The sequence below is a fragment of the Leptosomus discolor genome, chromosome 1 (assembly GCF_034619465.1).
Source record: "Leptosomus discolor isolate bLepDis1 chromosome 1, bLepDis1.hap2, whole genome shotgun sequence".
NCBI lineage: Eukaryota > Metazoa > Chordata > Aves > Leptosomiformes > Leptosomidae > Leptosomus > Leptosomus discolor.
This window is the reverse complement of record NC_141391.1, coordinates 102,754,680-102,779,354: the sequence shown is the minus strand read 5'-3', so window position 1 is coordinate 102,779,354 and position 24,675 is coordinate 102,754,680. Positions and strand designations below refer to the sequence as shown.

General features: G+C 39.5%; 1 protein-coding gene across 2 annotated transcripts in view; it reads left to right on the top strand.

The window, feature by feature from the left end:
• SON (SON DNA and RNA binding protein) overlaps positions 1-20,843 on the top strand; it is a 39,521-nt gene extending 18,678 nt beyond the window's left edge. For both annotated transcript variants that reach the window (XM_086477740.1, XM_086477747.1), the window contains 8 exons: positions 749-889; positions 2,637-2,825; positions 7,125-7,235; positions 7,637-7,753; positions 15,021-15,168; positions 19,064-19,132; positions 19,245-19,360; positions 19,919-20,843. In XM_086477740.1, coding sequence (XP_086333866.1) covers positions 749-889; positions 2,637-2,825; positions 7,125-7,235; positions 7,637-7,753; positions 15,021-15,168; positions 19,064-19,132; positions 19,245-19,360; positions 19,919-20,077 — 1,050 coding nt within the window. In that variant the 3' untranslated portion in view covers positions 20,078-20,843. The remainder of the gene's footprint in view (positions 1-748; positions 890-2,636; positions 2,826-7,124; positions 7,236-7,636; positions 7,754-15,020; positions 15,169-19,063; positions 19,133-19,244; positions 19,361-19,918) is intronic.
• Positions 20,844-24,675: the final 3,832 nt, after the last annotated feature.

The window sequence follows — 24,675 nt, the reverse complement described above, 5'->3', positions numbered from 1 at the left end:
CTTCTCCAGGCTAAACAACCCCAGTTCTGTCAGCAGGATCAGTAAAAAGTTGTTCATCATAAAATTCTAGCCTTTCTAGAATGTCTTCTTTTTTTGTTTCTTGTGTTTTCTTTTTTTTTCCCTTCCCCCCACCACCCTGGAGGTTCTCTTCTCATTTGACTTCAGTATCCCCATATCACCTATATGTTTTATGTTCAGCTTACATTGAATATAAAATGAGGATGTCTTGCATACCTGACAAACACCAAAATATTTCAGAAGAAATCTGGGGTCTTTTGGAGCCATTGCTTCTGACTAGGTCCCTGCACTACCAGTGGAACTTAGTAACTATTAATTCTTAGGTTTTCTTGTGTAGTAGTTTTGTGAGTTACACTGAAGTTTCTATTAGATTGCAATATTCTAGTTACGTGGGATGCCGAACAACCAGTGAGTTCCTACTCTGGAATGTTTGCAGCCTTAGATGCACATTATGCAATTAGCACTGTGTAGCAAGTTTTATGGTATGCTGCCGAAATCATATGCCTGTGAAATTACTTGCTGCATGGGTGCCTAGCAAATCTAGGTGGGTGTTTGATAATGAGTGTAAAACATCGAAAGTACATGCATTGGTGACGTTGCCAGAAGATTTTCTGAATTTATACCTCCCACTTTAGAAAGAAAACCACTTTTTTGTAGAAATGTTGGGTTTGTGTGTTTTGGTTGAAAATCCAAGTTTATTCAGCGCTGTCATGTCCCTTTTTTATTTTAGAAATGCAAGAAGATTGCTCAAAGCACAGATGATGTGATAGTGAACAAACCTCATGTTTCTGATGAAGAGGAGGAAGAACGTCCTTTCTATAATCATCCTTTTAAGCTCAGTGAACCCAAACCTATTTTTTTCAATTTAAGTGTGAGTACTTCTTTAATTTTCAATATTTTAAATTGTGGTTGTTTTAAAATAATGTGAGTAACTTTACAGAAATTAAACAGGCTTAATAATCATGGTGAAATTGCACTGGCATGTTGTTAGAAGTACTCTTGCTACAATAAGAAAATTACTGCAGTCTGTGAAATTGTGGTAGTTCCCATAATTGGATTTAAACTGTTCACGTCTTTGCAGCTTTTAAAGCTTAAATAACATAAAGAGGATCAGTTTTACTTTACATTTTCATTCAAAAGTATCAGTATGAATTTACAAATAGCATTGGAATTGGGAAGTGCTTTTGGAACAGCATTGACTTTGTTTAAAAAACAATCCAAAAAACCCCTAGCAAAATTCTAAAAGCATTTTGAGGTGTTGTAAATAAGATGATGCCATCAGTTTTGTGCAGACTCCAAATCTTGTATGTCTGCTTCTTCAGTAGATCTCAAGTGTTCACTAAAGGAGAAGAAAGTTCCGTTAGTTTTGAGATTAGGCAGTAGAGAAGTAAATGCTGTGTTAAGAAGGAGAGTTATTGATGTTGCCTGTTAATAAGAGGGTTTAAACGTCCCGTTAAACCACCTCCTTGAACGACTGGTTTTGACTCTGTCAGAGCTTGTGTTCACACTTTCTGCTGTTAAAGGGAATAAAATGAGGGAGTGCTTCTTTGGATGCATCTGGGATTTGTATGCTTTGAAGCATGGATTAGAATTTGTCTCATTTGCTGGTTTTTGGCGTTGTTTTTGTTTTTGGTTTTGTTTTTTTTTATCTTTGGGGTTTTTTTTTGCCCGTGAAAGTCTGCTCTGATTTTGCAGGGTACTATAAAGTACTATAAAAGTATTAATATGCTAAGTGAAAACATAAATAACATTTTCATGTACAAATATATATAGCTTGTTGTGTACACAAAATAAGTGGTAATACATATTTTCATAAGATGTGAGGTAAAAATAGATTTATGCTTTTATGTTGTACTGTTAGAAAGTGGTATGATGAAACTCAAGAAACCTTGGGATTCCATACAGGCTCCAAAGAGGAATGTTCTTTAGTGGTTATGGACTGCTCTGCCTGTTTTCCACAGTTTTGACCTTTTAGTATCATTCTTTCCATTCTTTCTGGATTCTAGTCTTACGACCATTCCCATCCGTGTTCCTTTGATAGTAGGAGTTTACCCAGTATTGTCAGCTGTCTGAGCTCTGTTTGCCTCTTAGAAGAGGAACCTGTCAGAGATTTCTGCAGACTCTTAATATACTAGCAATACTTTCTAAGGAAAACAAGCTTATAGACTTAATTTACTTTGAGACGCATGCTGCTGTTAAAAAATAATCAAAAACTAGAAAACAAAATGTTTTTTGCTGCCCTGGATTTTTATTTTGGAGCTTTCCGTGGCAAAATACATGTGTGGCAAATTAAGATTATGGTGGGGTGGAGTGAAAGCAGGGAGGTTAGTTATGAGAGTGAGGTTTTGCATTTTTTTCGTTGCTGAAGCTGATTTAAGCAATTTTAGCTTCTACCTGTTTCATCCTCTCTTGTACTGTAGTTTGTTGCTCAGTTGTGTGTTTTTAGGGCAGTGCTAAAACCATTTGTTGTAAAGGCTTTTGGTTTGCTGTTGGTAAGAAGGATGATTGTTTTATGAAAACTTAATACCAAGTGTGTGCAGTAAATTGTTTCTCAAAGACATGTTGTAAGTATTGTGTTTTTTCAAGTTTTAATTTTTTCTAATTTTATTTCTTTTAAGACTCCCAGCATAAAACCAGCACCACCACCACAACCAAAAAATCAGGTCAGCCTGTCGAAGGAATTCCCTGTTTCATCTGGGTCACAACATAGGAAAAAAGAAGCAGATAGTGTTTATGGAGAATGGGTTCCAGTTGAAAAAGGCAAAGAAGAAAGCAAGGATGATGTTTTCCCCAAACCATCCATTGAGGTAAGGAAGGGAAGGAAAGCATATCATATAAGAAAACCAAAACCATTACCTGGTCAGTCTGGTATCCATTTGCAGCCTGCGAAAAAAAAACGTGTACATAGGTAGTATCGAACCCTTCAATAAGCTAATTACCTGAACTGCCGCGGTCTTGGGATTTGGTCACCGTGCTCGTGTGAGCAACAATGAAAGCAGCCTGTACCCATACTGTGTGCTTTTGTCAACTAATGACTTCTTTGTCTCAATAGAATTTAAACTTTTGCTTGAAGATGAAAAGCAGGTTTCTTGTCCAGTTTCCTTCAGAGGTTAATGCCCAAAGTTGAGACTTTCATAATTATAAATTTAATAATAATTAAAGTTGTCCTACCGATCTTAGAGCAATAACATTGCATTGAAATGTAATCCATTAAAAAAGATTCAAAAGTAGTTTCTAAAAACTGCCGTTTCATCTGGATGTATTTACTAATTTTTTAGCTTTACAGTCCCATTTTCTTACATAGTTGTCTTCCATGTGGCCTTCCAAAGGAAAATCTAATTGTATGTATAATAAACTAAAAAAAAAGTGCAAATGCTTTTCCCCTTGAAATGTCTTCAAAAGGATATTTTGTGGGGTTTTTGTAATTAAGTAAATTAAATATTCAAGGCAGATGTAAATTTTTTCAAGTTTGTGTTAGCCTCACTCCATCTGAAGACTTGTTCTCGTACCTTTCAAAGCAAATAAACAAAAAAGTCTTGGCATTAATTTCTGGTGAAACAATCTTTCCACTTGGTGCATTTTGTTTTTCAAGAACTTTCTGAGATTGTACAATTCGGTTCCTGAAACACAGAAGGTATTTTCCTCTGTGTCTTTTACAGCACCAAACCCACAGCAAATGTAAGTCATTCAACAGACATTTCCATAGTATGCCTCAGAGCTTGTCGGTCAGGCGCCCAACTCATTGTTCCCTCAGTGTGGATGGTAACTGCTGTTTGGCCTTTGTCATGAACCACTAATAAGACAAACATTCTGAAATGTTTGTGCAGAATGTCATTTCCAGTTACTAGTGTATATATAAAAAGTTCAGAGCATAGAAATACTGCATATTAACATTTGGCCGTGTTTTTACCAGGTGGTAAAAGGCCTTGTCCTTCAAATGGTTAATGGTATGCTCACAGTTCAGACGAGCTCTGTAGATGCCTGCGTGCAGGTTGCCAGTGATGCTGGTCTTGTGTCTTAGACAAACTGGGTTAGCTAAGCACTGATGGTTTCTGTATTGATGATGCAGAAGAGGCCTTAAGAATTGACATTGGAGTAAATATATTGAACATAACTTTCTTTTCTTTCTGTCACCTGTATCTTTATAAATGCTTGTAACAATGTTGTTTGTTTTTATATTTTGTAAATAAATATTTTTATTTGCATTTACCTTAACTTGGTTTGTGTTAAGGGTGATTTCAAGGGTCATTAGCTGACAGCACAGTATACTATCCCCTTGGGTTTGGCAATCCTTACTTTTGAAATACAGGAACACTCTTGTAGTAGCAGAATCCACTTATGTTTCTTCAGGGAGTCTGAAAAGTAACAGGGTGCTTCTCTCCTTAATTTTTTAAATACTTCCAAGGACTCTTTGTGGATGAAATGGCTTCCTTGGAGCAAAATAAGCCAGATGAGCTCCCTTGCTGTTGGAGTAGGGTAGTGGGGGAGTGTGCTTGGATCCTCAGGAAGTTTGACATATAATTTACCACCATTCATTGTTGCTAATTTTGAAATCTGATTGTGACAATTCTGATGCAAGTCTATTGACATTAAAAAATACGTAATTTGTTTTGTTGTTCTGTTTTTATTCAAGTGACAGAATTAGTTACGGGAATAGGCGGTCTGAAATGGCCCTGCTAATATGTTATGAATTGTTTTAATAAAACATCATGCTTTTAATATAGTTGTTTGTAGTAGTATGAGATGGAGGAAAACATCTTGAGTCATCTGAAGTATCAGCATGTCTCTAGAAGCTAGAGAAACTTATGAGAAAGAAGCTATATTTTGAAAGTCTGAAAGTGTAGAGTTGAAGTGATGTGTTTAAGTTTGGAGTATACACAGGTGACTTATGCAGAGAAGCTGTCATGATCTAAAAACATAGCAAATACATTTAGTTTATCAGTGGACCTACGAAGTATGTAAAAAATGCTTTCTATTGTCAGCCTCTTCCTTCTTGCTTCAGTAGTTATGGTTTGTGGGGAAAATGTTGTTAGAAGTCAGAATTGGAAAGGCAGAACTCTTAATGGAGAGCAGCATGCTGAACTTGAAACTGTTTTACTTGACTAAATAATAACAACTTCTCATACTTCAAGCAGAGATTTTTTTTTTTCAAGATCCAAAGCTGCCATCGAATGTCTTGACATTATACAAAGCCATGATGGTCTCCAAAATGGTGACTGACCAAGTGGGGAAAGTGTATGGGAATTCTAACTAACCAGGGTATCTACTAATAGGCCCCAGTCCGGTAAAGCACTAAAGTACACATGTATGTTTAAGTATGTGAGTGGTCCCAATGTGGTTTCAGTGGACTACTTGCATGCCTATGTGTATTGCTGGATTGAAGCTTTTGGTGAGTAGAATAACTTTTATTTATCTCCTGAACCAGTTTCACAAATAAAACACTAAAGAATTATTTTAACTGTGTAAGGGAAGCTTACTAACTCAAGAAAGTGTATATTTTAAAAAGGTATTCTTTTACATATGTGACTGTCAAGTTAGGTGATTGTTAGAATTTCTTTTTAATTCTTGTGTCCTGTTTATGATCTATGGTTTTGTCAGCTGGAACAATAAATAAACACAAGTCAGTTTCATAGACACGCGGGACTTGAGATTTTAGGTCTCTCTTGGTCAGTACCAGATGTTTCAGCGGTAATCTTCCCAACAAATACTTTTTGTCCTAGACAGTAAAAAAAAAAAAACAATACCAAACACCCACCCCACCCCCAACCAACAAACCACCCCATCTTAAAATAAGATTTAATAGCCAGAGTACAAAAATAATTGTGCAATTGTAGACATTCCTGTCTGTCTCTTAGTGTTTTTCAATATTTACTAAATTCTTGACCTGGTTCCCGTGACAGGATTTTTGTGGATTAACTGTATTTTCCTGTTTAGCAGAGTCAATTTTAAATTAGTTTCAGTTTCTTCTATTGGCCCTTTATTCTATTGGCCCTTTATTCTAGTGTAATGTGTGAGAGGCTAAGGTTATGACACAGTGACTAACAAAAGATAAGAAAGAAGTCTCTTGTGAAACAAATGAAAAAAAAAATTAAACTGTCAACTTACTTTATGTCTATATGCCACCTGCTGATTTTATTATGGGGTTTCTTCAAACAGTTCGAGACCTTTCAGTCTCCTTCACGTGCTCATCTCCAAAGAAATTTCGCTTGTCTCTGAGCACTCTTCTTTTTTGCCTTTCAAAACAGTGATCCATAAAATGCACATCATTTGAAGAACAAGGCACAAGTGATTTTACAAGAGAGCTGTATACTAGCCATAATTTGTTACATTTTTATACCCCCAGTTTTTGGATTTCTCTCTTGATTGCTTTGCACATAGAAGTTTGTGTTGAGCTTCATTTGCTCCATATTTTTACCCAAATGATTATGATAAGTATGTGCAAGAGAGTTTCAAATTTATTTGTCTTTAAATTTTATTCTAGTTCAGCAGCACAGGTCTAAATAATCCTTTTCAGAACAGTCAGTTTTATGAGCTACCAGTACGTTTTAGGCTGAAGATTAAGATTTGTAACACTAAAGCCAAGTTCATGGAATACATGTGATTCTTGCTGTAATTTTTTTTTATACATACAACTGGAAGTTTTAGTGTGACTTATATTGGGGTGCTCATGTGAACAGCTCTGTATGAAGGCTTTTTTAAAAAAAAGTTCTTAGCTAAATTACACTGAATTTTGTTGATTAATAAAATTCCACTGAACAATAATATGCTTCTCTATTCAAGTATTACACACCAGAACTTTTTGTGACCAAAATAGTTCTTTGAAAATAATTCTTTGGTATTTTGTATGAATGGGTGATGTTACACTATCAGGATGTTACACTTTTAACTTCAGATTTTGTATTTATTTAGGAAAACCCGTATTGTATATACTTACCAAATAGTCCCAGGGATTTTTTTTCACATTGCCTATTTATGTATCAAACCAACTATTCAGGTGTGAAAGAACTTTGTAGCATTTGTAGCATTTATTCTGCAACAGCTTTTTCCAGATCAAATGGATATTATTGTGGTCTGATGTATTTTTAAAATAATCTTTTTCTTCCTAGGGCGTGGACATAACTACAGCTATGAATGATCGAGCATTGGCTCAGAAAAGGCTTAATGAAAACACATTTGATTTAGAGGCCATGTGCATGTTAAATCGTGCACAGGAACAGGTATGTTGCAAATTTCCATCAGCATTTTGATGAACTTATAGAAAGTAAATGTTTACCTCTTATAGCAGCTCATTTTTCTTACTTAAGTACAGGGTTTTGGAAGCCCAGCTTATGGGCACATGTTTAAAAATTGTGCCTTTATTTTGCACTTAATAACACTGATTTTGAGCATAAGCAAACCATGAACCATAAACTTGCTAGATTTTGAGCTCAGGCTTTGAGGTTAACATACAAAGGTGTTCAGCTTTTTGTAATGTCTGCTTACAAATGAATGTTAATAAACACAGCGTGTTTATTAAGCGAGGAATCGTTATGAAAATTACGGAGAAGTAACAGGGAATTGCAAAGGCAACACGTGCAAAATTTTATTTTGGTCTTAACATTTGGGTTTTATTTTGTAGATTGATGCCTGGGCTCAATCAAACTCCATACCTGGCCAGTTCACAGGAAGTACTGGAGCACAGATACTGTCTTCAGATGAGCTGACCAACAGTGGTCCCCAAGCATGGATTAGAAAGGTAGAAGTTATGCAGACGTACTTGTTTAACTATCACATTTTAAATAGCAGTGGAAGTATCGGAAAATGCAGAAAATGTGCCTTAAAAACCTATGGTAATGCATGTATCAAATACAACAGGTTGAGTTAAGTCATTGTCCTTGATCAATTTAGATACTCGATGCTGCTGTGTGCGTTCTGTTGTGCATTAAGGTGTTGCTTATGACATAGAGTACTTCAATGAGGTGTGCGCCTGCTATTTGAGTCAGATTCGTTCATATATACTATTACCTTACTGAAATGACGTTCGTGATACTGGTATGATTGCAGTGGTAGGTCCATCACTACTTTTACGGGATTGGAACAGCTCAGGCAAGGTTTGATCCTGATGTTACTGAAATTAGTGGTGTTTTGGCATCAACTCAGTGAACCAAGTCCCAAACTGGCATTTTGTTTGACTTGGTTCTATCTGATTGCTACTTTGCCTCTATTTGTATCACCAGAGTTTTCTGGGAGCCAAAGATTTGGAGTATTAAACCAGGAGTTGCAGTTGGGTTAATAAGTTTGATGTCATCCTACAGTGAAATAGTTACCTCTTACTGCAGAGTAATATTGGCTTATTTTTGGGGTGTGGTGCGTCATACATACATGAGTTTTACAAGTTTAATAATTCATGCTTCATCTTTGAAAATGAATACTGAACTGGTTCTCTTTCAAGAAGTAGAACTGAGGAATTCAAGCAATAGCCACCTTTCAGGCAAAAAGAATAATGAGTTACGGCGGTCAGTCTTGTAAGTCATGTAGTTGAGTATATGAGTATATGCTGTACCTGCTTAACTTTCCAGAATGCAGCGTTAAGACAACCCTCAAAACTGGTAGATTAGATTTGAGGCTTAGGTAGAATTTTCCATAAAACTTGGTGTAAAGTGAACACAAAAGTCTGGAATTATAACATCCTAAAAACAGAAATATTTTTGCCAAGATTGACTAACTTGTTTTTCCACTTTATATAGCCAAGCAGTACAGAGAGCCAGGCAACACAGAGATCCAAGTTACTTGGTAGATGGGAATCTTTTGGGCTTTTCTTAGTATTAATACATAACATACATGATAAAGTCTCTCTTATTTTAACAATTATTAACTTCTGAGATTGTAACAAAACGTTGGCTTTGATAATTACAATAATTGTCCCTGGCAGAGGAACTTGAGAAAATGAGAGCTTTTCCGCCACAAGGCTTGTGAAAGAGATCAGCAAGCTGATGAGGGTTCTCCCTTTCTGCAGTACCTTGAGTGGGTTCCCGAGGCAGCAGAAAGGGAGCATCTCTGATCATCTCTTTCCCAAGCCTCCTCTTCTGATCCTGTTTTCATTCCTTGAGGTTCTGTGTGGTGGTCTTCTGTGCCTTACAGTAACAGGAGTGTCCGCTAACAAAAATTAAGTGGAGAAGGCAAGTGTGTTTTCCCTCGGTCTTTTAACTTCACTCTGGGATCTGCTTTAAAAAACAAACCAACCAAGCAAATGAAAAATCAACCAAATGCTTATAGGGAGAAAATGAGAGAAGAGCCTGGTCTCTGGCTTGTGGACATGACTGCTGTGAGGAGCAGAAGCATACTGGAACGTTGTGTTGAATCTAGGAATAAGAGTGAGCCAGAATAAGCACTTCTGTTCTTCCCATAGCTGTAAAATTGTAGTGGTTTGCAGTAGTAGGCATCCTCCCTAGCAAGCATCATGTGGTTTGTCAGAAAGGAGGCTGCTACTGGAAACAAGAAGAGTTGTTGGGTGAAGATGATGAGGACATGGTCCTCTTTCCTGCTCTGGCATTCCTCAGCTTGACTTCTTTTATCTTTCTAGGTTCCATATTTGCACGCACATTGCCATCAAACTCATGAGTTGACAAGTAGTTACAATCATGTGCCCTGTACAGAATGTGTTAGGGGCTACTCAAAACTTGCCCTGGTTTTTTTAGGAGTGGTGGGGCGTATGAAAGCCTCTGCAAAACTTAGGTTTGATGAACTTAACGTGGAGTCACATCCTGCGATTAGTGAATGATTCCACAGAAAGAAGTGAAGTAGGGTTAATGGGTTATGAATGCATGTTATCTTTCTCAGTGACATGAACGCAAACCAACCATGAAATGCAAAGTACAGGTTGTATTTTACTGAGGCACCTGAAATTGTATAACTTAGTTCCTATTAATTGTGCAATGTAGCACTGCGAAGTCAGACTTGTACTCACTTTTTTTGTCCTAAGAAAATGCGTTTTAACATTAATAAAAACTTAGTGTTTTTAAATTTTTCATCTGCTAGTAGGGCTGTGGAGTTTCTTGGGGTATGTTTTGTGTGTAAGTTAATGCACGTTTCTGACTGAAGATGTTTACTGAAGGCATTTTGCTTGGGAGGTTGCCATAAGCAATTGCCATAAGAGGACTTGTGGACGTGCACTGTTTAGCAGAAGCAGAGCCCGTGTCAGCTAGTTATTTGTGTACAGTTAAACAAAGAATTAGAACACGTGCAGAAATTGTGCTTGACGGACATAATCACTCAACTAGATAGATGTAACAAAAGAGAAGAGCGGTGTCAGGAGGGGAGAAAAAGTACTTGGGGAACTTGTTTGATAAAGCAGTGTCTTCTTCACTTTGCATTTCTTGGATTTCAGCCTTTTCTTTTGTACTTTAAAAATGGCTCTGGAGAGGTAATATGTACTCAAACCAAAATATGCCTGCAATTTCAGTTTTATCTCAATAAAGTTGTGAGGGAATTAGTAGCTAAAGTGGTTAACGTGGCATACTTGAATGATCGACGTACCAATTAGAAGTATGGCTTCTTTTTCTGAGTAATGTGCTAATTCATGATGTTCATGCATAGGGTTCTGAGTAGTATTCATAAAGGAATAATATGCTGTTAGGTTTCTTGTATCATTAAAACAGATTTATGAACAATATTATCTTTTTCTTTTCAAAAGTGGTTTCTGTTTCAATTTATCATCATTGGTGTAATCAGTTCACAAATAGGACTTACTTGTTCTGAGGGTTGCTTCTTTGTTTTGTTTCCTTTTTGCTTACAAATACACTGTGCTGCTGAATAGATATCAAATCAGAGGAAGTGGTCAGATATATTTTTTTCCAAGCAAATTCTGTTGAGGTCTACTTACTCAGACTTTCCCAGACTCACCACTTGTTTCTGGATTTATCAGTTTAATTCTATAGCCTAAACTTGCTCTCCAAAACAAGGTTTCCACAACATTTTACGTGCGCACTGTAATACTTGGGATCCATTTTGATCGGTTGTGCTGAACAAAGCATGACACGCAGTTTTACTGGGGCCATTAGAGTGCTCTGCTTTTGTGTAGCAAGTTCTGAAAAGTTTTTAAAGCGTTCCTTCCGTTCTTCCACAGTTATAGCAGATGAGTAAAACGCTAACAATGGAGGTAACTTAAGTCTCGTGATTGTCACTTGCAGAGGGACTGCTGACCTTCTAACAAGGCCACTTACCAAAATACTTGGGTTCCTATTGCCTGATATGACACATGAGCTTTCCGTGGAAATGAAGGCTGCATGGCAAGGCAAATCCACTATATATTAGTTACATTGGACTGGCTCCCTCTTCAGTCCTCAAAATGTTTTGGGGTTTTTTTTCCCAGCTATCTTCAGTTTGCTTTCTACTGATTGTACGCAAAAGCTGTGAACTGAAACCTGAGGCTGATTGGGAGCGTGGTTTTTGTAAGGCATTTGATGGGATTCTTCCTCTTCTACTGAAGAAAGAATGTGGCTGCTGCTAAAAGTGCCAGTTTATTTAATGGAAAATTCAGCTGCTTTGCCAAAGATAGGTGCTTATTCCTGGTACTTGAGAAATTCTTCAGTCAGTCTTAAAATAATCTTTAAGACAGCCCGTTGTGCTATAGCTGAAACTGTCCACCTAGTGCCTTTAAGGCTTTGTTGTCTTCTGCTTAATAAATGACTGCTCAAAAGAAAGAAACCTTCCTTCTGACAACACTTAACATTTTAGTGCCATGTCAGCATTGTGAGAAGGGATGGGTGTTTTTTTCTTTTCAGAGAGCAGAAGTTGATGATGTATTTCAAGATCTCTCAAATGATTCTGGCTTTAGTATTTTGGATTTTGTAGGTGCTGTTGTCGAGCTTGTTTAGTTCAATGCTGTATGCTGTCGTTTTCCCCAAAGACAGCTGTTCCAGTTAAACAACGGTGACTGTCCATTGTGTTTCAGAAAAAAACCCTGTAAAATCGTCTTTCAGGTGTGATTTTTTGTGTGTCTGCTTCTTTAAGCCCTTCAATGCAAATTCAGGCATTCATGTCCCCCAAAATTTGTTGCCCTAACATAGCTTTGAAAGAGGAACATTTTTAATTAAAGTTACTAAAAAACCCTCTTAAGTGCCCAGGTTTTACTGTGTGGCCTTCTTTTTCTTTAAAAAGTTTTGAGACAAGAACGTGGCTTATTAGTTGTCTCCATCTGCTGGCTGAATGGAAGCGTTCTTTATTTGGCTGACCTTTCATGGAATTGAGAGATCAAAAGATGAGCAAAATGATCCTATGTTTTCATGCAGACTTACTCAAATTGAGATTAGTGAATGAAAGAACAACCGTTTTGCAAATAATTAGTTAATTCTGACAACAGTAACCAAATACTTAGAAACCTAGGGATTTATTGTATTACATACTCTTCAATTTTGTATCCTCCCTGTGGGCCACATCTGCAAGGGTACATAGCTGCTACATAGTTTTGTGACTCGGCCTTTTATGATTTTTAAACTTTAAAAGAAACATTTGTTTTGCTTCCCTACTCTTGTTCACATTTCTACTATTTTTACATTTTCAAACGTAATTACAAACATGGCACAAGTTGTTTACTCATACTCTTATTAATGCTCTGAGTGAAGTTGTCTGTCATTAAATTATAAAAAAAGTAGGTAAAGATAATATAATTGTACAGGTGACATTAGGGATTTATATTCCATTTATTTTTAAAAACAAAACAAGCAAAACTGAAAGAAGAACTTTTTTCCCTGCTGCAGGCCTTCTTTGCTTCTTTAGTGAAGTGAATCAAAGTAGGCTTCTCCTGGCTCCTTTCATATTGGTACCAGAATCACTTCATTTAGCCTTTTAATGTGATGCACAAGTACAGCTATTCTGTAACAAAGCAAAACTTTCATTCCGAATTCCTTGTTGTCTTGCTTCCGTTGTACACATTTTAAGAGTCAGCATAGCGTGAGAAATTCCTGCTAAACTTACAAGATGGGATCCTGAATTCACACGTTAGAAGAGGTGTTTTCAATAAGCTGCACTTTGGAGTTTAGAACTCTCTTTATTTCCAGTATTTGGAATTGGATCAGGCTCTGGTAATTCCTGTCTAGGAACTCGGGGCTTTGATTGTTAACTACCAAAACAGTATTTTCATTCTGTTCTCTCCTTTCTACACCACTCCTGACCCTTGAATTAGTACGCTTACAGGTGTGATGAGAAAGCTGTGTAACATTAAAATGACCTCATCAAGAAATTGCACTCTTATCGTTTGTGAACTGAATACACGCTGGTGATAATGAAACAGGTGTTTATATTGAAAATTCTATCATTGCAAAGCAGGTACAAAAGAGGAATCGGAACCCAGGGTGACATTGACTGGGGTTTGTATCATTCTCGGCATGGTTGCCCTTTTCTTATGAGAGGTTCCTGGAAAAGAGAGGGGAGGATGAAAATGGAAGTAAGTAAAAGCCGTTCTAGGTGTATAGATAGAGGCAGTTTGTATTGAAGAAACTGATTGTCTCTGTGTACACACACACACACACGCACACACATATACACTGCATGGTCTGCACCAGTCAGAAAAAAAGTTCAAGTGGAGAGGTGCACGTAGCCTATCTACTCTTCCATCAGACCACTTTGTTACTAAATGCAGCATCCAGTTGCATGATTGATAGGTATTTACTGTTTAATAGGTAAATATTTGGAGAAGTCCTACCACAATCTTCAGCGATTATTTTTTTTTTTTAATTTTTTTGACACCATGTATAGTGGGGATCACACACATGCATCATTAGTGTGTGTCAGTTGCCATTTGACATCCCCTTAAAAATATATTATCCTTAGTCTCTGCAAAAGTAAGACTTCTGGTTTTGTTTACGTACAAATCGAAACTGAGGACCTATCAGTCCTTTGTCCAAATCTGGGAAACGCTTACTTTTGCAAGCACAACTTAAAATAAAGGAAAAAAAAAGAAATTTGTTCTCCTAATTTTCTTTGATAGTAAGTAAAATTTCACAAAAATACTAGGCATTGTATCATCTAACCTACTATGCGAAATAACTGATGGACTTATCAGTGCCAGTGTGTAAACTTGTATATTTTAAGGCAAGCAATTTTTTGCTGTGATGGAAATGATTGACTTACTTACTTGGGTCAGCGGGGGGGGCAGAAGAGAGATGATAGTTCACAGAATAACCTGTGAACTTTCACCCCTCTATATGGAAACTTGTTTCAGGGTCAAATCCTTGTAGCTGCCTTCTTGCCACGGTCAATGCCAGCCCTACTATTCACAACACTGCGGCCATCGAGGCCTAGGTACGTAAACATTTAAGGAGTTTTTAAAGTTCTTTACATCAAAACAGATTTTTAAAATTTCTGTTTATAAGCTTTCACCATTTAACAACTATTATGTTAATGATGATTTGAAAGAATGTGAAGACTACTGCTGCTAAACTGTGTAGCTAAGCGCCTTTTTTTCCTTTAAACAAAAGAGAAACCTGTATGTTTCATGTGGATTTTCAGAGTAGAACTTGAATGTGCAACTGCTGTATAATAAAGTGGGGAAACTTTTTTTTTTATATTTAAAATACGCCTAAACACTATGTGAATGTCATTACTAAATGTGCTTGTATTTTGTTCAATAACTAGGTACACTTGGCACACATGTTGCCAGTTAAACAGTTAACACTGCCTCCTTTCACGAGATGAGAAGAGATGCATTGGAACCAAAGTAGCGTGTTTAAAAATGGACGGTTATCGTTTTATTAAATACATATGTCTGAAATGGGTCACTTGCCACTTTTGGATTGCATTAGAATTTTCTTAAGTTGTTCTTTTTTGAAAATCTTGATTTGTGTCTCGTGTGTCTGCGTGAATTCTGGTTTATACAAAATGTTAATGTATCTAAAGCTAAGGTGTATTTTTTTTTGAATTGAGTTTGTGAAAGGTTGTTAGAACATTTTTTGGAAGCTTCCACTTATTTTTCAAACTCCCAGTGCTAACTTTAGGACTTGTTTTACTTTTCTTTTTCTGGATAGGATCAGTTCTTAAGAGCAGCCCCTGTAACTGGAGGAATGGGAGCTCAACTGATGAGAAAAATGGGCTGGAGAGAAGGAGAAGGGCTTGGAAAAAACAAAGAAGGCAGCGTCGAGCCTATTATGGTCGATTTTAAGACCGATCGAAAAGGTAAGCCCTTCCTTAAATGTCTGATGGCAGTATAAGCTTCTCATGCCTCTTTTGGAGATAGGCCAAATGACTTGGAAGCAGTAAGCTCTTCCTGGGTACAGCTTCGCTGTAAAAATGAACAGAGTGACGTAGGTGACTGTGGTATCAGTTTTTTAAGCCCTGGATTATGTATATAGGCCTTGTCCTTGTGCCTGGGAACTCTTCCAGATGTTCTTTAACTTCCCCTGCCTTCACCTTCCATTTTGAAAAGTGCTTCTCAGTGGTTCTTAAATTTGGGATGTGCTTCGGTTGGGTGTGGGGAGAAGGCACAGGCAGGGAAATGAGTTGCGGAAAAGCTGTGGTGGTTGATCTAGAGAAGGTGGCTGAAGCAGGAATGGGGCAGGATAGAAGATTGAGTAGTTCGATTGGTTTTAAACTGGGGTGAAGGACACAAGCGAGAGCTACTGAGCTGGGTTACTGCTGCCTTTCAGCTGGAGTCCTGACGTGAATAGACTATCTCATACTGATGTTGTTAGGTCTTCCAAACGGATTCTGTTTCCTTTTTTGTCTGACTGATCTCCCTGCTGTTCCATCTCCTGATTTGATCCTGGTTTGATTTAAAAGAACTATCCCCTTGTTTGCAGGCAGCGTGATTTATACGATTGGCTGTCTCTCCAGCATATATTCAGCAAGAGTTCTATTTTCAGAGCGAATGTTTATGAAACATCTGAAATACCTACACAAGTTCTAACCATTTTAAATACACAATGCAGAATTTCAGCAGTCAAGATTTATGATTTAATTGTTCTATTATGCATGTTACCAGAATAAACAATTCAACACTGACTGCGGGGAAAACAAGTTCTTACTGTAGTTCTCCCAAATATTTTTTAAAAGGGGAACCTTTAATGCACTAGATAGATCACATCTGATAGTAAAGCATGGAAATACTTTGAATTATAGGTTTGTGTTAGCTTTTGTCAGTGCTTGTAATTGAGCTTGGAAGAAAACAAAGCATATAAATGCAAATGTTGTGAAGTTTATTTGCAGAGATGCTGTTGGGGTTGGAGGAATCTTTAGGTGTCAAAACCCCTAGTTCTCACTACAGAGATAGTTCAGTACTTCTCAGGTGATCAAGCTAGCAGTGAAAATATAATTCCAACATTTAAATATCTGGTGCAGAGGTAGAAAACGAGAAGGCGAGCCTATGTTACGAAAACATCTGTTGCTTTCTGAATTTTAAAGACCTGCTAGCTGTGTAATACGGTTTTATAAACAGAGAAGTGCAGCAGTCTCAAAGTACAGAACAGTTGTACAGACATCTTCATCTTACGTGAACAACGACCAAACTTGCTTTTCAGCTGCTTTTCTTCTGTGCAACCTTTCTGTTTAAAACACACACACACACAGAGTGATCTTTGTAGATGTTGTCTTGTAAAGTTCTCACTGCAGGTAAGAGTTCCTGCTATTTAGCTTGATACTAATGTGAGTCAGAGGGAAGAAACGGAAAACGGTCAATTTGAGTGTTAATTTCTCAAGCAGCCTGTGTAACATAGTGGTGGGGTTTTGTGGGGAGGAAGGGGGACTTAGCTCAGTTCAGCATGTTGCTTGCTGCCTGTCACGTCATGGGAAAGAGGCAGTATTGCCGCGCAACCTGTGGACATCTTGAACACTGAAAACATTTTGGCGATACACGTCTGTGTCACAGCTCAAGTTGCCAGTTCTAGAAGTGTGCCCCAGGATCCTCGTGTCGTTTCTGACATGAATTTCCTTAATGCCCACAGAATTTGATACTGAATTTTCAACCATCAAGCCCTAAGGCCTGAGACAGGATGAGATCCTCATTGTGGCCAGTGTTCTGTAACACAGATAGTTTATGCTTTCTGCTTCAGAACGCTTGGTCTTCAATAGCGATTAAGAATGTTAGATGGAGGTGTAAAGGAAGCCTCTGCTGGCATGTGATAGATTGGTCTGAAAATACTGGTAACCTTAGCAATGGGCAGGCTTGGCTTTAATTTTCCTAGTTTTTAAATACTTGATTATTGTCATATATGCAGTCTTACCTGATAATTTCCGCCAAAAAATCTGGAGGTGTTCTGTGTTGATAACTAATACTACTTTTAACGTTGAGCCAACCAAGTCTAAAATGTGGGGAGGCAACTTGCGTTACGAAGCAGCAGCATGTTTCGTGCATTGCAAAGAAGCAACTGAGCAGTGATTGTACATTCATGGCGAGTAGCTGAAAAGCTTCTTCAAACATTAGCTTAAAGGTAAAAAAAGTAAATTTTTTTTTAAGTTCTCTGTAGAGGTTTAAGGAAAAGTCTGAAATTTTTAAAAGGAGTCTGTCATTAAGTAACCCGTTTTTTGTTTTGTTTTTAGACACATTTTTAGAACTTCTCTCCCAAGTAAGATACTATTTCTAGATACAGGAACAAGCGGTTTGCCAAGCAGTTGCTCTGCAGGCTGCACTAAGACATGAACCAAAAGGTTGTCGGCCTTTGCCGTAGCTTTCCCTTAGAGCCTGTGGTTTCCAGACACTGCGTGAGATCTGTAGGCCTCTCACAGACAGCACTGAAAGCAAACCCATGAGCTTGGCTGTCAGCTGGTCAGTTGTTGGTTGTCTGCGTTCTGAGAAGCCTGGTCCGTCCACACAGCTGGTTGGAGTCTGTCGCAGCTTTTTTGAAAATACCTCTTGAGGTACCAGGGACAAGATGTGGAAGACAAGTGTCAGTGACATAGACTGAGGGAGACGCGGTATTAATGCAGAGAATGACGGTGGAAATTGTTGGTTATTTTGGATGTAAAATTCTGTAAGGGGAAAACAAAAAAGAGGGAGCTTTGTTTCAGTGATTGTTGTCTCTGTGAGGGTTTCATGCCACTTGAAAAGTCCCTGCTTAGGAACTGCATGAATGTTAGGATAAAAAGCTGGTGAGGAGGGAAGGATTATTTTTTTTTAAAGCAAAACAAAATAAAATGCCAGCCAAAAAAACCTGGAGGAACAGGAAGAAACTGGAAACAATTGCAGTATCTCCCTGTCTCTATTCACCAAAGCCAGGAACAGAAACAAATTGAGGTAAGAAACGAAGTGATATTGAAGGGTTGAAGTCCGAGAAACTCTGAAAAACCTGTCAGGTATTTTGTGTACGTGTGTTTAAGGTGATGGCGAAATGAATGGGAAGAAACAAGAGTCACTTTATAAGCATGGTGTGGTTACTGGTGTTTGATACAATTTTGGCAGTTGTTACGTTCTCTTTCTTACTCCTGTAAGGTTTTAAAAATAAAAAAGTTCAGCATCTGTGTTATGCAGTGACTTCCATTGGCCTTGGTGCTCTTTGAATTGACTTGGGTCCCGACTGTGTGCTTTGCTGCTGCTGTATATTCAGCTGTGATTGAAGTCAGGGTGACTGGGCTGGGAACTTGCACAGATATATGAGTACTGGTGAATAAAGAGAGCACGTGTTATAAGAAACCGCTGTGTTACTCGGATCACAGAAGGACGTGCTAGGTGGACTTTTCACTCTTTAATGGAAATACTTTGTGTGTTAGAGGCAAGCTGATAAGGTAGCGGATGACTTTTGGCTTGCACAAAACAAACCTGAAAACTTTCTCTCATTCCGTATTTGTCTTTTGCACGGTGTTTCTCCAAAGGAGGCACGGAAACTCAGGTGTTGGTTGGCTTGCGTAAGATTACTTCAAGTTTTCTGCTACCTGGCTTGTTAAGAGTCTTACTAGAGCAGTTGAGAAGAGTGTTAGGTGTAGTATGGAGGGGGGGGGGGAAAGGTTTGAAAGATGCTGAAAAGTCAGTTGTGTGGTATCTCCAGGTTTTGTCTCCACTGATAGGCGTTACTGCTTTACGGATGAGAACACAGCAATCGGGTGGGAATCATAAATGTAAACTTTATTGTGTTTTGTTTAGGGCTTGTTGCTGTGGGAGAGAAGGCACAAAAGAGATCTGGACATTATGTTGTGATGAAGGATCTTTCAGGTGAGATTCTTACTTGTCCAAAAAAAAAAAAAACCCAACAAAAAAACCCCCCTCATTTGGAATGATTGCTTTGATAGTGGCATTGACATTTCAAATACATTTTATCTTTAAGGTAAACATCCAGTTTCTGCATTGATGGAGATCTGTAACAAAAGAAGATGGTCACCACCTGAATTTGTGTTGGTGGACGATAGTGGGCCTGATCATCGCAAACATTTTATCTTCAAGGTGCGTTTGAGGTTCCTTGTTTGCTTTTGGTTTCCTCAGTAAAGGCACTGTACCTTCATGTTTATGTTTGTATATAAACGTGTAAGCTGCTGCCTCTGGGGGGGACTGAGGACTGGTGAGCAGTGTCCTGATGCTAACATTTCAAAGTCCTGTTCCTGTAAAGGCCATGTCGGATCTCTCAAGCACGTTAGTCTCTAAATCCATCAAGAAACACACTATTCCACTTCTTACTAAAGTTACGAACGTGCGTGGTGTCGTATTCTTGCTGTTTGTGATGTGGTGTGAAGTCTCACTGCTGTAAAGGTAGCGAGCAAGGCGTAGTTACTTCTGTCCTTCACTTACCTTACAGTGTGGGCTTTCTTTTTCACGTAGTGTCACGCATTAGCCATTACCGCTTGGAAATGGCGGCGCTTACAGACCAGATGGGGATTTTGTCTACCCCTAGAGGGCAATTACATAGAGACTGTGCTTAAAGGCGCCACGTGGCGCCGCCTCCAAACAGAAGTGGAGAGGCGCTTTCTAACGCTTTCTTTTTTCCTCCCCTTCTTTCGTGAACAGGTGAGAGTCAATGGAAATGAATATAGGCCTACTTTTGCCAGCCTTAATAAGAAGCATGCTAAAGCCACAGCAGCAACTGCGGCTCTCCAAGCGATGGGACTTGTACCAAAGGAAAGCATGGTTAATACCACCATGTTTAGGAGTGCCTCACACCGCTAGATATTGTTTTTTATATTGACATTATTTCAGATAATTTTACTCTGCACAAAAATGGTATTTGCCCTTTCATGTTGTAAATACATTGGCAATTCCCACGTTGTAAAAACTGTACAGACACCTTCAGGTTTTTCTTTTGTACCATCAAAATGTATTTAAATCATACTTAGTTTTTGGTATGTTTATATTGTTTACATTAGTGATGTAATTATTTCTTAAATGACTAAATCAGACGACAGACTCTGGAGGCATCAGTAATCTAAACCCTTGTTTTAAAACTCATGCAATTTCTCTTCAATACGGAATGTTAACACTTTCATACTGTTTTGTACTATGCTGCAGTTTCCCCCGGTCTCGGTAAAGCTCCTCGTGCGCTTTTGCCGGCAGCTGGCGAAAGGCGGCGCGGCTTACCTTGGTCTCGTCGAGGCTGGCGTGTACTGCTGGACAGATACTGGGCCAGTACTGTGACCCCCGTGAGCAGGCGCGCGGCGGTAGCCCTGTTGTACAGTGTTAACCCCGCGGCTTCTCTTCGAATTCTGTTTGGGGGTTTAACTCGGTGGCGCACTGCGACTGGCCATACAGCCCATGCTCTAGGACATAACGTGGTTAGGCGAAAGACTTGCTTTCGGAGGGGTGGCAGAAAGTCCAGCAATGGAACCGATGAGACTTGCGATGTAAAGGTGACTCTCCCTGCATGTGCTAAGGAGGGAGACGACGGAGTTGTCTATTCCAAACTAATTAACACACTGCCTGATGTTGATTGTATGAATTTGTGGTTAATGTGAATCTTAAACTCTAACCAATCTACAACTGGATTCGGGGGGGGGGAGGGAGGGGATAGAATGATGCTTAAATTGTTGTACCCAACTTGGTCAATAAAGCAGCACAAGTTCATAATCTTAATCACTGGTCAGTAAACAGTAATTAAAATCTATGCCAAAACAACTTTTTGAAGAAACGCACAATATGAAAGTTACGCTTTATGAGGATTATCAACAGCCGTTAGAGTTGCAGAATCAGTTCCAGTCATTTTTGGTTGCTTTGGACTATTACCAAATCAGCTCCTTGGGCGTAAATTTTCCATAATGGTACTCTGCCCCCAAGGAAGCAACCTGATCCAGAGTTTTGGCATTTTGACAAGGGAGAGGATGTAGAAAGCTTTTCCTCCTTCTTTTTTTTTTCTTTTTTAATTTAAGAAGTATTAGAACCTTTAGCTATGTGCACTTTGAATTGGAAAAGGCATTGTACACCTCTTGCCAGATTTGTCTGAATTGCGAGCAGATTGCCAGGATTTACGGACTCCAGTAGTTCCGGTGCTTATTTCGGAAATTTTTGGGTTTTTTGAGATCTCTTTGTATTACGTCTGCTGACCAGAGCTTTGCCTGGGACAGGAACATAACGCAGTAAGACTGTGTGTGCTCAGGCCTAAAGTGAATGACCTTTGCAATGGTAGTGGGAGCGTAGAGGTGAGGAATTGCTGGTACCTCTTATTCCACAAAACAAGGCGACTTGTGTGTCTTCGGTCAACTGTTACGGAACAAGGTGTCTGTCTTTGCCCCAAAGGGACAAGGATCCATGTCTCGTGTTGTGTACAGCAGAAAAATGGTATTTGGTTCTCCACCGCACAACTGCTGAGAAATAAAGCCCCTTACTAGTCTGTCAAAGCGCTCTAGAAATGCCTAAGTTCCTCTTGATTTTCATGGACGTAGTTTTGTTTAATTAAACTTTTCTCCCTTTGGCTTCTTGCCTTCGGTCTCTGAGTAAATGTTTGAAGATCTCCTTGCCTCATTTGCTGAACTAGTTGGAAGGCGTGTATAAAAACCAGAAGTAAATGTGATGGTACAGCAATGGGAAGATCTGCTCTGGGAGAACTGGGTGTTGTATCTGTCTTAGCTGAAGTCTGGCTTTTTGACGTACGACTTGAAGTAATTAACTCGGGGTGTGGGAGCAGCTCCTCATCAGACTTCTGTTTAAATGTCTGGTTTGATGGAGCTGAAATCGTTCTGTTTTGTCTGTGGTGTCCACTGGTTTCACAGCTGTACAGTATCAAATCTGGGAACATACCATCTCTTGTACTTGTTATTTTGTGCTTTTTTTTTGGTCTATATTCCCCATGTTTAATGTAAAGATACATGTTACGTCACAGCAGCAAGGAGCAGGTTATATCAGCCCCATTGAAGACTCCATTGAAAAAAATAATAACTATTTAGGCAAGTTCTGGATTTCATGCCTTAAAGATGTGGTGTTGTACGTGGATTTAACCTCTCTGGTCTGAAGGAAGACTTACAAAAAAACCAATTAAGCTCTGTAATGCCCTGATTATGACACTTGATTTTGAGGTTTCTGTTTCAGTTTTATTCCTTGTTGTTTAGAATGGTATATGACTCTAAAGCTAGTGCAGCGATGTGCTTCTGTTCAATTTGTAAATCTGAATTGGTTTGAGTGTCCTTTGCATGCAGGAATAGATCAGTAGTGCTATATTAAAAAGAACAACTAGGAAACACTCTCTTGGAACCTGGTTATTTATGCAGCACTTCAGCTGTCTTCGAGGTGAATAGTCTGTGACTCCTCCTGATGGAAGACGTGACCGGTTTGGCCGTTGGATTTCCTTTGGCTGCAGAATTTTTTTCCTAGGAGTAATCTCAGGCTCCTGACTTCCCTGTCATGCCAGGGGGGAGCATTTTGAAATGGGTGCTCGAGAACTCGTAGCCAGCTTCCACCAGAATGATTTCTGGGCAGTCTCCTAATTTGTAGTTTTTAAAGAGTTAGGACTGGAGGAGCAGGAAGGTAAAGTTCCTCTGCCTTGGAAAATTTGAAATTGCCTCTTAAAGTGAAATAACTATATGAAGTCTTAACTGCTACAGTCTCTGGCTCTCCCAAACAAGTTGTAGTTGTGATGAGAATTCACCCCTTTGGGCAGGTTAAATAAATATCCCTTGCCGCTCTGCAAGCGTCTGGAATAATGATAGCGTTTACTGAAAGCACCTTTAGGTGGAAGAGCAGCAGCCCGGGGCGCGTGATGCTGTAACTTTCCTAGGGAACGCTCCCTGGAGCCAAGTACCCCTCCAGAGCAGCCCTGAACCCCAGGGCTGTTAGCAACTGCAAGTACGCTTCTGAAATTGCAGGCAGAGCTGTGACTTCAAGCCAGCAGGCAGCTCACAGCACAAGGAGGAGCTGCAGCTCGGGCAGTGGTGCAGAAGCAGGTGATAAAGAATTCAGCGGTAAATTTTTGAAATGACACCGTTCCAGACGGCAAGAATGCACTTGCAGTTCAGATTTTGTTAAATGACTGCGAGCTACTCATTGGCGTTGGTGCCTCTCACTCAGACATGCTAGGCGTGAAAATACAAACGGGAACTGAAACTAAGAGCAATTACTGTGTTTCCTGGAAATGGACAGGCTCATGTCCACGTACCGAGGTGGATAGGGGCTTGGTGACAGTTGCTGCCCCATAGAGGCAGCCCCAGAATTGCTTCTCCCTGTTGCTTTCAGTAACTTGTTCGATGTGCTGGCGCGCACTGTGGGAAGGCCCGTCACCCAAGTGCCTGGTTCAGCGCCGCAGCGGTGGGCTCAGGTCATGAGCAGCTTTTGGGTGGGCTCACCCTAGTGACAGCAGGGGAAGCCGTGCTCCTCTGCTGACGCACCGGAGCGTGGTCACGGTGAGAACTGCTGTTGGTGACCTCCAGCACGGGGTGAAGGGTTGGCTTCCAGGTGATGGCAGAGGCTAGGGCTGGTGGAGGCAGGCCAGCCAGGCGAACGAGGCACCGAGTTAGCCGTTACTCTCTCGAGTAAGTGACTGGAACTGAAAGTGGAGTTAGCACAGCAGCTGCTTTAGAAAACCCTGGTCTTGCGGTATTCCCTGCGATGGCGTTCACACTGGGTTTTCCCTCTTGGTGTCTGATACTAGTCAAAGGGGAAAAAAGTTCAGTAATTTGCTTCTAGGATAGTTAGAAGTGTAATGATAGTTGAAGTTGGGTCGTACTACCCTGAACTCCACCAGAAACAGTGTTTTGACGTTGTCAAACTATTTAGTACTCTAAGGTGCCTTTTTCCCGTTGTGAGTTTCCCTTTATCTGGGTTTTCTAGATGGTGTCTTGTTCAGCGCACCACTAGGCTGACAGCCTCATGGTAGTTCCTGTAGTGGAACCACTGTAAATATGGAGTATTCCAGTGCCATACCTGCTGTATTCCTGGGGTAGGACGCTTCCAAGGGCCGTCGCTATAAAGTAACTGGAAGGCCCAGGAAGCCTTCATCGTGCCCACGTCTGCAGTGACTTCTTTCCCTGTCCGCATTTTAAAGTCTGCAGGTTGTTCCCTCATGTAAGACCTGGTGTCAGTCTGATGTTACTGGTTTGGAATCACGGAGGGATTCCAAGGTGCCAGGGGAGCAGCGCTGTAGCGAAGCTCAGGGTAGCTGACCACGTGGCACGAGCACTGCTTTATTTTCTGTGCACCCTTGAGTTAGAAATCTTGCTGCAGTGCACAAGCATGACAGTGTTCTACGTCTTGTGCTTCAGATTTAGTATTCTCTGCTGCAGGAATCTGATGATGTAATAGCTGTGTAAAAAGTCACGTACGCGCCCCCAACAGAACAGCTTTGA